Source organism: Podarcis liolepis (assembly GCF_965112155.1).
Source record: "Podarcis liolepis genome assembly, chromosome: 5".
Classification (NCBI taxonomy): domain Eukaryota; kingdom Metazoa; phylum Chordata; class Lepidosauria; order Squamata; family Lacertidae; genus Podarcis; species Podarcis liolepis.
Window position 1 is genome coordinate 30,520,927 of NC_139556.1, and position 17,170 is coordinate 30,538,096.

Below are 17,170 nucleotides of genomic sequence, written 5' to 3' on the forward strand. Positions count from 1 at the left end.
GTATATTCTTTTTAGAAATCTCTGTCTCCATTCCAGAGAAAGCACTGTGTTTTATAAAGCTGGAGAAATAAAACAACCATGAACTCAAATGGCACTACATACATTTGTAAACAAGTCTATTAATTAAAAAGCAGTGTGTAATATAATTAGAATCAGCTGAAACAGTTTGACTGAAAATGGTTTTTTATTTAATGCCAGCTAAAAGTCAACGTAGTGTCTTCAATATAAAAAGCAAGCATTTTTTGTCTTTGTACGATGTTTTGTTAATCGAACTGTGATATAGCTTATTTTACAGTAGTGCTGCCCCTAGTATGTTTCAAAAATAATCCCAGAGCCTTTGCTACAGTGCATACAATAGTTAATATAAATACAGTGGTACCTCGGGTTACATACACTTCAGGTTACATACACTTCAGGTTACATACGCTTTAGGTTACAGACTCCGCTAGCCCAGAAATAGTACCTCAGGTTAAGAACTTTGCTTCAGGATGAGAACAGAAATCGTGCTCCAGCGGCGCGGCAGCAGCAGGAGGCCCCATTAGCTAAACTGGTGCTTAAGGTTAAGAACAGTTTCAGGTTAAGTACAGACCTCTGGAACTAATTAAGTACTTAACCCGAGGTACCACTGTATGAGTATTTATGCCTACAGAAATACTTCATTCATCCAACTAGCTTGGAGTACCGAAGTCTTTAGATAAACAGACGATATTCTCTCATAGGGCTACATTTGCTATATACGCTAGTTAGCAAAGAGTAAACCTGATACCTCTGTGAATAATTGCGGCAAGTGTGTGTGTATGTACATACACAGCTGTAACGTACTAGAATCTCTGCCCTTTAGAGATATTTGTGAAGACATGCAGGAAAAGAAAAGAAAGCTCCCTGAGCCAAACCTTTCCCTTTGCCAAATATGTTAAGTGATAGATGAACAGATTTGTTTACCTTCATGCATTTCTGTTATTTGTAGTTGTAGCACATTCATGAAGCTTCCTTAACTACAAATGCTGAAATTTGGGTCCCCTCCAAACCTGTAGCAAAATTTTGCAATCATTTTCCAGCATAAACAGTTTTCAAGGTGCTGTAGAAAGAATTATTGCAATAACTTTTGCATTGGTTTGGAATAGCCTCAGTTTGATATACTGTATTGCTTTCTGTGCTTTTGGGGGATGGGCTGCAAAACATGGGGTTTGCACTGCAGAACAGAGAATGTTGGGTTTGGGGGTGATACCTATGACCCCCATTTTGAGTATCAATTGCTCAGTTTTGGGGGTGCTGCAAAATGTGGGGTTTGTGCTGCAAAATGCTGCAAAACAATTGCAAAACTTTGGCACCAGTTTGGAGGGGATTGGGGGGTGTAGTTAATGAAGCTGATTTTTAACTAAGTCATGGCTTAAACAAATAAGATTTGTGTTTTGTCGAGCTTCAAAGTAGTTATTCTATGTTTTCTATCTGTAAGTGTTATGTGTAATAGGTAAAACTTTTATATTCTTGTGCTACCCATTAAATTCTACCTTAAGAGCTCTGCAGGTCATATAAATCACTTGCACTGCTGGCAACAGCCAGTTTAATGGTTTAGCTCCCAATGCAAAAGCCACTGGGGAAAATCCAAATGTAAGCGTGTTTCTGTAGAAATGGCAAATATGCAAGTCTTACTGCAGGTTGTGTAATGGGGGTAATCTGTATTAAAAGTCTAATAGATTAAATCATGTTTGCCAATATTTTCAGGTTTTTAAAAATAAACTCACTATGCAGAACAAGAAATGTGTATATGACTGAATTTGAAATACTTCCTTCTTAATCAAAGCAGCCAACCTTAAAGATCTGCATCAAAGACAATCCCCAGTCAACCATTTTTTTGACCAAAGAAATAATATTTGGGAAGTATTTCATATTGAAGTTAAGAAGGGCCAATTACAGAGACCAATCCAGTGCAATAAACAGAGACCATAGACAGGATTATGTTGGAACTTTTCTTAAGATTGGTTCATAGGTTAGCACTGAAATAAACTTCATACAGACTTCAGATGGGATAGTCCTGTTAACTGAAGCAGTTGTTCATTAGGTTATCTTGTGTTGTCAAAGTTTGCTTTTGAAGAGACTGGAAAAAACAGTTTATCTCTTTTTCTTTCTCATGCAATATTACAGATTCATTGTTTATTTATTGTGCCCTTCTTGTCAAACCTAAATACTTCTATTTTTTTTCAACAGGCTGGTTTTTGGAATGCTGTATCCTGCATATTATTCATACAAAGCTGTGAAGACAAAAAACGTGAAGGAATACGTAAGTTTTGTTGCGCTATTTTTGTATTACTGAGTTGCATTTGTGGTGTGATACAACACAGCTTCATCAAAAGTCATACGGTCTCAAGTTCACTAGTATGTTTGGTGATGCTGCTGCTCACTTGAATGGGGCTGGGACCAGCATCGAAACTCCCATTGTGCTAGGCGCGTTTTGCAACAGGGAATTTCATTTATGCAAGCAGTTTCTAAGCTCAGGGCACAGTATTGCACCTAAGATTTCAGATTAAAACTGCTACTGCTGGAAAGAAAGGAGGACCTTTTTCTGCCTCCCTACTTCCAGCCACTCTCTGCAGACTGGAGAAGGGACCCTCGTAAGAATATTAGAGGGGAGGGCAGGGAGAGTATGGTTTTGTTTTTTGCAGTCTTCAGATGAGGACTAGACCATGTGAAAAATGAACATAAGGTTTTAGCTGCAGTTCATTTATTTTCAGCTTTGCATTCTTGTTGTAAAATAAGTGTGCCTAGACTCTCAATTGCAGTGCCCATAACCTAGGTTTAAGCTCCATTTAGCCCCTAGCTTTCATATCTCAGTTTCTAACACTGACTGGGACATGACAGCTGTGAGACCGAGACTGGGCAGTTGCACCAGCAGAAGTGCTGGATTGATGATGGCAGTCCCACCGGGGCAACTGCATGGTCCCAATCTTTTTGCCTTCATATCCCAGCCCCACTGAGGTGATCAGCAGTAACACTGGTGCTGAGTGGGTGGTTCCATCCCGTCTCATATACTGCTACGGGTGGTTCCATCCCATCTCATATACTGCTACTGCACAAGTTTGTGAACAGCAGACAATAATTTATTGTAACACCTTGTGATCCTAATTCATACCTGAGTGCGTCAGTGTAGAGAACACTGTGTAGGGAACAGTGTCAGCTGTTCCCTAATTTGATGCACATTTCCTTCTGCCAACCTTAATTGTGGTATAGGGTATACTTTTCCTGTGAAGCCAACCCACCTTAGGAAGGCTGAGAGCCATGCTGCATATTATTACATTGTGCACTGACCTAGAGGGTCACTCTCCCATCTGCGGGGAGAGGAAGACTCCGCCTAGCCAAGATTTGGATTTTTGAATAGCTGCGCTGTACAGTCAGTGGAAGTAAGACTCAAACTTCTATAGTGCAAACCTATCCATTACATTTCTGCTCAAAAGCAAGGACCGCTGAATTCAGGCTTACTCTTAGAGAAAAATGTGTAGGATTGCAGCCTTAGTTGATCTTAATGAAAGAGGTCTTTGTTCACCTACTTAAGCAGAAACTTTTTCATGTCTCCTGCTTATGAAAAAAATAAGATTAGAATCTGTTCTTTTACAACCAGTTGAACTTGAAGTGGAAGGCAATGAGGTAACTATTTCCAATGTGTGCCTTGACTGAAATTGGAAGAGTGCAAATATGCAGTTTCTTAAGTTCTATTATGTCCAATTTTATGAGAGTCTTTATGTAGTTGAATGAGTTGGAATATGTGATCTTCTGCCTCTAGTGGTGTTTTCTTTTTGGTTTCTGTGTTTTTTGGCGGGTGGGCTTGTTTGTATGTCTTTTTCAAGGCAGCTGTCTATTCCTCTCCAGGAACAACACACCTTCCAGTTTGAGAAATGGGGATCTGAAGCTCTCCTTCAAAACAAGGGAGTCAGAATTGTTATCACCTTGGTTGAATCATGTTGAGAACAAGTTTTCTCCACACAGCCTTCACAAAACATTAAACTTTGACAAATTTAGTTAGAGCAGATTGTATGTCCTTGAAGGTGAGATTACATAGGAACTATTCTGGAGGTGCTCTTTCCATCCCTTGGATGTTGTCTTACAAGGGAATAAACACTTTGACAGCCTTATCCGAGATAGCAGAGAGCTGACAAATCTTCTCCAATCTAGGAAGATTAAAGGTCTTTGATTCTTGTGACCCATACCAAATGGTTTTTAAAGTTTAAAACAACATTTTGTACAAGTTGTATATTCTTGCTTGAAAAATTAATTAAAATGCTTCCCTGCTTTGCATCTGAGACTTTCCCTACAGCTGTACTGTGGTTCAAATTCTCAAAGGGCAAGCACAAACTATTTTTTTAAAAAACAAAGATTTATCACCTGTTAATTACTAGTAGAACTTCAACCAACACAATCTATATACAGATTAGGCAGGAATTTAGGAGACAAGGTAAGCATATGCTTTGGTCTTGTTAGGATGTCTTACTAAGTTTTCATTGTTCACTTAATAATCATGGATATGCATGAGTGGAGTTCAACCACATATAACCCCTTTCCTGCTTCTATAGTCTTCCTTTACATGGGTAGCAAAAACACCCCAGGATTCAGTACAGACATTAGTTTCAGTTACGTCTGAACTGGGAACTACGGCACAATGCTTCCAAACAAGCCAGGAATATAAGCCAGTATTGTATTTGGAAGTATAGTGGTGCCTCGCAAGACGAAAAGAATCCGTTCTGTGATTCTCTTCGTCTAGCGGTTTTTTCGTCTTGCGAAGCAAGCCCATTGACGGATTAGCGCTTTTAGCGGCTTTTAGCGGCTTATCTGCTGATCGGATCAGCTGATAAGCGGCTTAGAAAAAGGGGGGAGGAAAAAACCCCCGCAGGAACTTGCGAAGCAAGCCCATAGGAAATTCGTTTTGCGAAGCACCTCCAAAACGGAAAACTCTTTCGTCTAGCGAGTTTTCCGTCTTGCGAGGCATTCGTCTTGCGGGGCACCACTGTACTTCACCATGGTTCCCTGTTTCAACGCTGTGTAAATACTGTACATTGCCATTATTTGAACTAGTATCTGTATATTGGGGATGGCAAAACTTTAGCCATCCAGATGTTGTTTGACTATAGCTCCAGTCACTGCTGGCCATTGGCCATGCTGATTGGAGTTGATTGAAGTTAGTTGCCATCAACATCCGGAGGTTCCACTTCTTGCTGTATATGATTGTATGAGCATGGCTAATGAGATGGGGCCAGCTAAACCTTCTGCATGTGAAACTGAATTTTTGCTTTAACTTGCTGGGTGAACTTTAGTTCCTCGAGACTGATTTAGCAAGCCTGTCATCCAGGATGTTGAGTTCGTAATTGCCCCAAGCAGGCACTGCTTGAAATACTGAATTATTAAACGAGTTCTCTAAGGAAGCATGTCTCTTTGTTTAAAACAGACTCTCTTCCATAAATCCCCTTTCCACTAGCAGTTTAGTTCAAATAATTATTGGTAATACGTGAACATGATAATGTTCACAAATGTAATTATCAACGCCTGGCATTTAAAGCTTTTTACCCTTAAGTTCCCCCCCTTAAGTTATATAAAATGGAATAATATAAGTACAGAGAACAGAGACTGAAATTCATGAGACTTTAAGTTTGTGAATTTAGTTGAGTTGGGTAAAGAGTTGGCATTGCTACTTTTCTTGCAAGAGTCACAACCCAACAACATCTGGAATGCCATAAGTTATCCTCTCCTGCAGCAGTACATCTAATCTATCATTGCTCTATGTTGATGATTTAAATATAAACATTCATATTTATATATTTTCTTAAATGTACACCTCACCTTTTTTCAGACATGGAACCTGTGGCTCCTAGGTGGTCATTCATCCAGGTCTCATGCCTTCAGAGCACACCCTAGCACATGCATGTCGACATTTCAATTTTTAAATTCAGAAATCATGCGCTAATAAGCAAGCATGTCTTCCATCAGAATATAAATTCTTGACACCTGAGAAAAAAATCTTCATGTTTACATATTTCTAAAAAATTGGATTTGATTCCTTTTAGGAGATAAATCTTTGTTGATATGGTCTTTTTATGGATAGTATGTTAGTATGCATTAATAATAGATTTTTCATTGCCCCAAATGATCAGAAACATTCTTTTTAGCCCTGCAAAGAACACTTTACCAATAAATATTTTTTCTTTTAAAATTGTGCAACCCACAAAATATGGCTCCATGGAATCACTAGGGCAGTGTTCAAAACACTCATTGTGCTAGGCGCGTTTTGCAACAGGGAATTTCATTAATGCAAGCAGTTTCTGAGCTCTGAGCACAGTACTGCACCTAAGAATTCAGATTAAAACTGCCACTGCTGGAAGGAAAGGACTTTTTCTGCCTCCCTACTTCCAGCCACTCTCTGCAGACTGGAGAAGGGACCCTCATAAGAATATTAGAGGGGAGGGCAGGGGAAGTATGGCTTTGTTTATTTGCAGTCTTCAGATGAGGACTAGACCATGTGAAAAATGAACATAAGGTTTTAGCTGCAGTTCATTCATTTTCAGCTTTGTATTCTTGTTATAAAAAAGCGCACCTAGACACTCGATTGCGGTGCCCATAACCTAGGTTTAAGGTGCCATTTAGCTCCTAGCTTTCATACCTCAGTTTCTAACACTGCACTAGGATGATTAACATGCCAGTGAATTACCCTTAAGTTTTAGAGCTAAAGCATTTCCCCCTATTTCCTCTGCTATTCTTCCCCATTTCCTCTGCATTAAAGCATTCTGCTCAGTCTATGGAAGTTCACATGAAGGTCAATTTTTTTCAGATGAAGACAGCCCATCAGTGTAGTAACTTCAGCTGGCATGTACACTAATTTAACTCTGTTCACTCGTGCTTAAAATACCCTCTAATTCCTTTGGGAATTAAGCTTAGGATATCATCACATGACTGGTGCTCTGTTCAGTCTGAAATGCTAAGAAATCTGTCTGAACCTGAGGAATTTCAAAAAATAAAGTGGGCGAAGTTTGCTCCAAGGGAAAATACATCTATGAGTTCAATGGTGTAATTTTAAAATTGATTACGTAAGGCTGTCAGCCGTCTAAATAACTTTTAGTTGATTAATAAAATGCATTTAATGCTCAACTGGGTGATTAAGTAAGTTTACACATCACAAATAAAAACATGTCCTTGCTGATTCACCCCCCCCCCGCTAGTTAATCATCTAAAGATATTCCGTATTTTTCCGTGTATTAAACAGCACTGTGTATAAGACGCCCCCTATTTTCGGGGACTCAAAATTAAGAAAATGGGGGGAGATTGCCTCCGTGTATAAGACTACCCCCCCTTTTTTTAGTAAAAAAAACCTAGTCTTATACACGGAAAAGTATGGTAATTAATTGATCTACTATGTAAATTACAACTTGTAGTTTTACAAAAGTTTTTTGTTGTTGTTTAGCTTTGAAAATTGGTTTCTTTAAATTCAGTAATGCTGTGTCTTTCAATTTTTTGTATTTTAGTATGGTGGCATTTTGATATGGTTTGCCTTGTGGAGAACTGGGATTAGAAGTGTCAGGCTAATAAGCTAGAGAAAAATGTTTTGCTCCAAAAAACTGTACTTCATGCATTTGGAAGCAGGATAACTTTGTAGAATATTCTCACAACCTGACTTTGAGAATTGCTTTTTAAACAACTAGAGCATAACTTTTATTATAAATTGAAACCCAGTACTTATTTATGTATTTCTTTGTTTTAACGGGGAAATGGCATTTGGCTATTTTTGCAGTGGTTTGTATAGCGTAGTTAGCCATAGATCCCTTCTTGTAACCCTCTAAATTACCAAGTATGACATAAATGTGTGTAGGAAATGTAAAAGAGACAGATTAAAATATCCTATGGGAATAAATCCTTGGACTTAATACTGCAGTTCATTTTTCAAGCGGCAAAAATAGTGACTACAGACGCTTTTCTTGCCCTTCGCATGCTTTGAGAATCTGTGCTCTCTTTAAAAGCACATTTTAAGGAAGACTCTCCATGACATTTCATCCAGTCTGTGCTTCTGCATTCAGATTCTTTTGTCTGGTCCACTTACTGATCACGTTTGGATGACTATATTCACTTAGGTTGAGATTTGAACAAACTACACCCATACACACACCCTTTTCATAAGCTGTGATTTAAATCAGGAAGTCTCTAATCACACTTTCCCCTTTCTTTAGAACAGGGAGACCATGCCTACCAAATTCAGAACAAGTCAAAATCTTGAAACTATGGCTCAAAACTGTTTTAAAGAGTCTGCCTTGTTCCAGAATCGGTAAATGGGTGAAATGGGAAATTGGTTAGAGAATGTGGTTCAATCACAGTTCATGCAAAGGGGTTGTAGGCACAGGCCAGAGACTTATTTGGAGAAGGGCTATAGCTTTATAGGAGAGCATGTTTTGTTTGCAGAAAGTCATAGGTAGAGCTAGGAAAGACTTGCACCTGAAACTATGGAAAGCTACTGCCAGTCTCTATAGAGTCAGTGGGTCAGTGATGGAACAGTGATTTGGACTGGTGTGTTTCTGTGTCTTATTAAAGCAAGATAATGAACTTCTGAACTGGATTGGAACATGGTATCATTAAGTGAGTGTAGCATGCCAGTGGATATTTTGCTCATAAAATATAAGCCTACCCACTGGAGCGAGGGATAGCTCTGATTAGCCTCTGTATAGGATGCTGGAAAGGGACGCGGGTGGCGCTGTGGGTTAAACCACAGAGCCTAGGACTTGCTGATCAGAAGGTCAGCGGTTCAAATCCCCATAACGGGGTAAGTTCCCGTTGCTCAGTCCCTGCTCCTGCCAACCTAGCAGTTCGAAACTGCTCCGGCGGGAAGGTAAACAGCGTTTCCGTGCGCTGCTCTGGTTCGCCAGAAGCGGTTTAGTCATGCTGGCCACATGACCCAGAAGCTGTACGCCGGCTCCCTCGGCCAATAAAGCGAGATGAGCGCCGCAACTCCAGAGTTGGCCACAACTGGACCTAATGGTCAGGGGTCCCTTTACATTTACCTTAGGATGCTGGAGGTCTCAAACTGAACACAGGCGATGGGACCCAGCTAAACCACTGTAATCTTTGCAGTGATCTGGTAGCTTGCTAAGGGCTGGAACTGTTGGACTGTATAGATTGCCATAGGTTATATTATAGCTATTGGGTCAGCAACAGTCCTGTGATACAAAATGAGTAGGGTTCCATCTGACACTAACACAAAATTATCAGCACTCTCACAAAATTAATTTGATATAAAATTTTATTTTGGTGGAGATACCCATCTATCCATCTGTCCTGTACTGTGTACTGCTACTGCCAACACTAGCTTAAATGGACATGTATCACTTTCTGCAGCTTGCTTAACCAGTGAGAATTATATTTAGAAGATTCTCAGTGGTGCTACTTTTCGAGTCCCCATTTTAAGGAAAGCGATGGAATGGAGGGTATTTTCTCCTTGTTGTATGATTTAACTCATGGTAGTGAAACAATAGCTGCTTCTTCCAAATAGGTTGTTTTGTTCCTTTTCCGGCAGAAGTTGGTCAGACTATCAGAGCTGCTTTGATTTAAGCTAGAGTAAAAGGGCTGTTTATCAGAAAGGTTCTGACTCTTTCAGCTGCTGTCTGCTACCTATGGTTCCCATCTTTCTAAAACATATGAATATAAGCAGCAAGTAAGCATAGTTTAAATCATTGCAAAATCTGTATCCTGTGTTCCTGTCATTGATGTATTGGAAATTAAAATGATTGTCACATCTTTCCTTTTCAGGTGCGGTGGATGATGTACTGGATTGTGTTTGCTCTTTATACTGTTACTGAAACAATAACGGACCTCATGATATCTTGGTAAGATATGTTTGGGTTCAGAGCATAATGTTACAATTCCAGTTGTGTTTTGACATATTGTAGTTTATAGTGTGACATACCCTTTATCCGAATGCTCCTATGCTAGTTCTGAAAAAGGTAGAGCTATAAAATAGCAGTAATATGTAAAACTAGATTAAGGATTATAGATAATTAAAGTAAAGCCAAAAAAAGCTTTTGATTAAAACGTGTTATTATTCAATATCATCCAGAGCTTTCTAATCTAGAAGGAATGTACCTGTTTCTAAAATAACAGAACCCAATTTTGAATTCTGATTTGTTTTGCAGGTTTCCATTGTACTACGAGTTGAAGATTGCATTTGTTATTTGGTTGCTCTCTCCATATACTAGAGGAGCAAGTTTAATATATAGGAAGTTTCTTCATCCTCTTCTTTCTTCAAGAGAAAGGGTGAGACATTCCTCTCTTTGTGTTTTTAAAATAATTTATTCCATAATATAAAAAAATTAATGCAATTGGGGTGGGGCGGAGAAACTTGCATTAGTACTTTGTATTTAACACTGAGAATGTTATGTCAAATTAGATTAATGTCCACACTGTTTGCCTGTTTTCCCCCTTAGGAGATTGATGAATATATTGTGCAAGCCAAAGAACGCGGTTATGAAACAATGGTTAACTTTGGTAAACAAGGCTTAAATTTAGCTGCTACTGCTGCAGTGACAGCAGCTGTAAAGGTAAAATATTACTTAACCGTTCATTATAAAAATACATTGCATATTAAGTTGGATAACTTTTTTCTAACAGCATGTTCTAAAAGTATGTCCTCTCTTAAACACTAGCTATATTATGATTTTTTTAAAAAATAGTGAAGATGACCCTTTCTTTCTCTCTTGTTGCCTTTTCTTGCTGGTAATCACACTCCGTAGGATTTCTGGCTTCTTTCTGCTGTTTTCCTTCAATCAAGTTGAGGTAATTGTTCATGGAAATTAAAGCATGAAGCAGTGCTACAGTACATATGAGTTGGCAAATTAATATGAATCCCCACTGAATTCTCTTTACCTTTTTCAGAATAAAATATTAATTCACTACATGAACTTGAACCATAACTGTTCTTGCTTAGAGTTGTGTGATATTGGAAAACATTAATTTAATTGGGCTGCTGCACTTGGACTCAAAAGGTGTGCTCCTGACTTTCTGTGAGGTGTCTAAGTAATAAGCTTCTCGGTTCTTCCTGTAATTCAGGCATGTAGCTAATGGACACTAATGAAGTCAACATTTGTAACTATAGCAATATAAAAGGAGAATCTATACACCTCCAATCAAAGATGTGCTTAGAATAAATGGTACAAGACAGGTTGAACAAGATGGACATTGCCTGCAGTAAATTTCCATGCATTAGTGAATGATAGCTTCCTCTTTTCTCCCTGTCTTTCATATTTCTAGGAAATTATAACTGCAACTAGTAGAAGTGTAACCTTCCTAATACTTGTAGCAATGCTTTGTAGACAAGTTTCACCAGCAGTCAATGGATCAGAAACAAAAAGGTAGTGGAAATGCTTAAAAATCTATCTGGCTAACTTTAAAGAGGTATCTTCAGAGCAAAGCCCCTGGCCTTCTGTTTCACTTTCCTCAAGGTGAAGGAAATCTCAGAACAAGAAATGTGAACCTTTAAACAGTCAGATTCACATTAGATATTACAAGAGAAGCAAAAACAAATCAGTAGAGCAGGAAAAACCAGCTTGCAGCAAGGCATGGATATGTCAGAGCAGACAGGCTGAAATCCTTCCTAAAAAAACCCAGATGAACCTCGTGCCAGAAGAATCAGTTGTTGAAACCCTAAGGAGAGTATTCTATAAAATTGACACTGCCGCCCCAAAGGCCTTACTCGTAGCAGATACCTGATGAACTTCAGCTGGCAGCAGGACACTGGACATAGCCTTAGATCAAGCATAGCCAGTGATCAGGGATGATGGGAGTTGTAGTGCAGCAGTATCTGGAAGGCTACAGGTACCCCATTTCTAGTCTAAAACTTTGCATATGAGTGGAAATGTCTGTACAGCACTTCAGTGGCCCATGCTTTTGGGTTTGATGTGCTAAGAATAATTGAGATTGTTACCACTCCTCAAGGAGTGCTGCCAAGCGAAAAGCTTTCAAACAGCCATAATCTGTGTGTTGTGTTTAGGCAGCAGGATAACGTTTGAACTGGCTGTCAGATATTCTTGGTAAACAACTATTCAAATTCTGCACACGGCCATTTTATTCAGGAAATAGCTATTGCTTTAATTGACACTAGATGAGATTCTGAGGAGGAATAATTACTAGTTGGCAAGGGTATGCAGAATTTGCCATTCTTAGGGGAAATTGCTTAACTGCATAAGGCCTCAGTTGATCAAATCATGCCTGTCTTTGGCATATGTGCACTCACACATCTGCACCAGGGAGAGAGTATGTGAGCGCATGACTTGCTGTGGCTCTTTTTTATTTTAAACTATGGCTTAGTGTTATGTCTACCTCATCAGTTCTTTCTGAATTGGCAGTAGCCTGGTATGATGTGACCACTGTGTTCTTACAAACGCAGAGAAACCACACATCCAGGATTTCCTAAGGCTGAGACATGAGACCTAACCTTCCTCTCTTGAGTCTTGATCAAGGCAGGATTTTCCTGAACGTTGGAGCTCAATTTATTGAAAGAAAACAATAATGTAGGGTCATAATGTTCAGCTTTTGTCCTATTTGGCTTGTTTATGGCTTCCATTTTTGCTGTACCTGCTATTCTCAAGGTTTCATTTCCTCAACTTCAAACGCTGCAAACTGCTGATGGTATGCAGCCAAAGTAGCTCCTCACTTCTCTTTCATATGTAGTATTTTATATTTGGCCATGCTTTGTCTATTTACTCTTATCCTGAGAACTAGCTGTTTAATGAAGACCATTATATTTCCAAATGCATAATTTAGTGTTCTGAGATGATTCCTCTGCTGGTTTATCTACAGAGGTTCAAAACGGCCTTTGGTTACTGCCAATTTGTAGCTTTTTGTTCAAGGACAAAGATTTGTATGAGAAGTTCTGACCATTTATACCATGTTTCAGATCTATGTTTAAACAGGTTATTATATATCATGCAACCTCTAAGGATGTTACTACAGTACTAATGTGTTGACAGCTGAAAACAAGAAAACGAATGGCATAAGGCTACTTTGTCAGCCATAACTGCAGCCCTTTGTTAAACCAAATTTCTCCCAAATGTGCTTGAAAGGATTGCTGGTCCTGTTAGTGAATTAATTCACGTGGGCTGAACTGTTTAATATAGCACATGGAAGTTTTACAGCAAGGAAAGTCACCATCTGCATGCTTAAAATAAATAAGGAAAAGGTAACTTGTATGAGCTTGCATGCTTAAGTGTAAATTCAGTAATTATATTTTAAGAAAATTCGGAACTTTATGGCCAGGAGATTGTACCAGATGGACTGGATATATGAGGCACAGTTGGGTTGGCTGCATTAAAGATCCTATATGACAGGAGGACACAATTAAATGCAATATAGGATAGGAAGCTAGTTGGGTCAAAGATGCTGTTCCCTGACAACTGGAGGCCTATAAAAGCTGGAGAGCTGTAAAAATTCTCAGAGTAAGTACATTATTATAGGACTATTTTTAATATATTGGGGCTTATAGATACAGAAATTGTGATCCAGATGCTAAATAGAATTTCACAAAAATGAGTAATCTGGGTTGGGTATTTGAAATGGTCCTGACTTACACTTAAGATGGATGGAAATGCTTTTAGTTGAGAATGCTGTTTCTAACAGTAACAAGCCAAATACTTCCAGGAAGCCCACAAGCAATTCATGAAAGCAACAGCAATTTGTACATCCCAGCACCTCTGAACACTGAGGCTCCGTTTAGCTGTGGTAGCCAGTATCCATTGATTTACCAATTTTCCATGATTTTGTTTAATCTCTTTTAATGTCATCTAAGCTTGTAGCTATAACTGTGTATTATGGCAAGCAGTTCCATAAATTGAGTGTTGTGTATGAAGTACTTTCATGTGTTCTGTATCTACAAAGTAGTTACATGACAGGGGACCCTTTGCACAGCCAATACAGTGGTACCTCTGGATAAGCACACCTCTGGTTGTGTATCCTTCAGGATGTGAACACAGCAAACCTAGAAGTATTTTTCCAGGTTTTGCTGCATGCGCAGAAGCGGTCCCTCTGGTTGCGGAAACCTCGGGATCCAACCGGAGCTCCGGAACGGATCCCATCCGCAACCGGAGGTACCACTGTGCTGACTATCTGGGCAAATAAATGCGGTACGTAGTGCAAAACACTGAATACTGTGCTTCTACTGGCTTTCTACTTACATTTTTACTGCTGGTTTTCTGCATTGCCCTACTAGTACACTTTTGTCACTTTGGCTTCTACAACTTGGATGGATCTCATGATAAACCTTGTTAATGACTAGGAATGAGGCTGTCCGAGCCTCAAGACTTGTGCATTCCCACCACCACCACTTCTTGTGCAGCTGTGTGAGGAGCAAATCAGAAACTTTTGTTCCGATTAACCACAGTTTAGCATTTCCTCTGAACCCTAAACTGTAATTAATCTAAAACTCTGGCTCGATTTAAAACAAGCTGTTTTGTTTCGAACCAACCATGGCTGGGTTTGGGCAGCGCAACAAGTGGCAGTTAATCTAAAATGGAAGTGGAAGTATCCAAAAAACCTTCTTACACACATGCCGGAGGAAAAAGCAGAGAGAGAAGTGCAGGAGCCTCAGGCTTGTTCATGGACTATAGAAACTATTGCAGGTGCTACATGCACTTGCATGCTTCAGCCCTGTCCTGCACATGTGCGCGCACACACACACACACCATCCTTTTTTTAAAAAACAACAACAGGTGTCATCTTGACACTTAGAAGCTTATTTGTTGCATTCAAAACTGTCAGCTTGCCCAGAACTTTACATGCCCCTTATAATTATTTAAGGTTGACAAGGGATAGAGTTTTTCCAGGTGTATTTTTTGCAGCTCCATTTCCATAGAGGCACTTGTACATGTGCTATAGTGCAATAGTTACAGCACGATCAGGAATAAGCTCCAGTGATTTCAACGAGAATTATTCAGTGGAAGATGTATGTAGAATTGCGTTGTCACTCCCTTAATCTACAGCCGGGAGTGTAACAATACAGTTCAGCTCTAATACAAAACTGGGAAACCTCCATTTGTGCAGAACATCTGGCATTATTTTTAAAGAGAGTATGTGATTTTATAAATTGGTTTACTAGTGTAAATTATGTATTGTGGAAGTTTTAAGTTTATGTTTAAGCAAGGTGCTACACAAAAGAACACAATATGCTTGATGGAAATGGAAGCACTGCATGTAATGCCTTGTAATAGTACAATTTGTATTTTGACTGTTACAAATAAACTTGGAGGAAAAATGATCCTTTTCCTATTAAAACATTTCTCTTTCCCCTCCCCCCCCTTAATTTTTCAGGGTCAAGGGGCAATAACTGAAAAGCTGCGGAGTTTCAGTATGCATGACTTAACAGCTATACAAGGTGATGAACCAGTGGGACAAAGACACTACCAAACATTACCTGATACAAAAAAGAGAAGCAGAAGCTCCACCACCAATGAAACTTTAGGTCTGTATATTACTAAAAGAATTGGGATGTTTCTGTTTTTGCTAGATCATGTGATAACTGATATTGGATGTTGCCCATTAAATTTTGTATAAAGCAAGCAGTGGATGAATACAACCATGTTATTTTACTGGTAATTGAGAAAACCTTGTTCCTGCAGATTTTATCAGAACAGTCCAGCTTTGTCTAGTCCCCAGTATTCACCTTATTTAAAGATAATTTATACCAATGATTTATAATTTAACAAACTTTCAACTTTGCAATCTCAGGTTACACTATTCCATTAAAAAAAGATTCTGAAGATGATAAAACAGATGAGGAGAGGGAAGGGACGTATTCAGAGGATGAGACGTTCACTCAGAGAGGTCTCCGGCGAACACAAAGTATGAAATCGGTAAAAACTATCAAAGGCCGCAAGGAGGCAAGTACATCTCTACTTAGTAATATAAAGTTCTGTGTTCAGATGGTACAAAGAAATAGAGCTGTATGTCATTTACATATTGGCAACACCTCACTCCAGATCTCCTGATGGACAGCAGTAATGCACTCTCACTCCTGTTTGGTTAGGTTCAGATAAGAATTTATGCTATCTGCGCTCGAGCAGTTGATCTTCCTGTTTATCACATGAAGGTCACTAGAGTACCAAGACAACCTTCATGCTCCATAATGTTGGTGAGGGCACTTGGAAGCCATTTTGTTGACGTCCCTTTGTGTCCTGCAGTTCAGAGTCCTGTTAGCCAGAAACCCTCCCAGACCATTCTGCCCCCAGCAGAGTGGGGTAGCTGCTCCAGGCCATGTCTCTGACAATGGGCACATGACATAACACCTAATAAGCTGAATATTTCCAGCTTGCTCTGCAGCAAGAACCAGATCAACGGAAATGTGTGTTTTATGCAGCTTTTTCCACTGTTGTTGCTGATATCTTTTTTTTTTTTGCTGATTTTTTTTTGTTATTCTAAGGCTGCCTGGAAGAGAGACTCCTCCCCCCCCCCCCCGGTATTTTATGCCTTTCTGGGGGAATATTTTGAAACATAGCCTTTCTTTTTTCAAAATAAGGTTTTATTAAAGCTTTTTCATAATACAAACGGCCTTTAAATATTAATTGTTGGCTCATCATGCTACCATAGTTGGATGTTCAAAGTATTATAATTCAAAAGGTGCATCTGGCAGTCTTCACCTATGAACGTTTTCTCGGTGATGCACTGGTTGCCTTTTAACAGTAGTTAAGCAGTCTTCCCCAGCATGATGCCCATGGGAATTGGAGTCCCAACAAAATCTAGAGGACACCAGCTTGAGGAAGGCTGGGTTAAGCAATGGGGAGCCCCCTGCTCATTCTTTCTACTCCCTTCCCTCTCAGGACTGCATTCCCCCTTCTCTTGTACCATAGGTCAGGGTAAGTTGGAACTGAATGAACATGTAGGTTCAACGCCTGCTTAAAGGAATAATGCTGAAATCCCTCTGAGTTATGCTGAAGCTGGGAGGGGGAACATGTTTTCCCTAGGAGGGAGGGAGATTGCTGCTCTAGCAGTTGGCTCCGGATCTCTCGAATTGTGTTTTAAGTGACATTCACACAGCATTAATATGTTCCAGCTTTCAAATATATTTGTTTTTATCTGTTTCTTCTTCATGTCCTGCTTTGCCAGGTTTTTCTGTTCAGTATTTTGTCAAATCATTCATATGCTAAGGGAAATAAAAATGGGAAGG

The 17,170-nt window shown here is 39.3% G+C and overlaps 1 protein-coding gene across 1 annotated transcript in view; it reads left to right on the plus strand.

Moving 5' to 3' along the window:
- REEP3 (receptor accessory protein 3) overlaps positions 1–17,170 on the plus strand; it is a 31,843-nt gene that overhangs the window by 10,230 nt on the left and 4,443 nt on the right. Inside the window, exons 2-7 of the mRNA XM_083502879.1 lie at positions 2,209–2,281; positions 9,772–9,848; positions 10,155–10,275; positions 10,446–10,559; positions 15,319–15,469; positions 15,736–15,887. Coding sequence (XP_083359005.1) covers positions 2,209–2,281; positions 9,772–9,848; positions 10,155–10,275; positions 10,446–10,559; positions 15,319–15,469; positions 15,736–15,887 — 688 coding nt within the window. The remainder of the gene's footprint in view (positions 1–2,208; positions 2,282–9,771; positions 9,849–10,154; positions 10,276–10,445; positions 10,560–15,318; positions 15,470–15,735; positions 15,888–17,170) is intronic.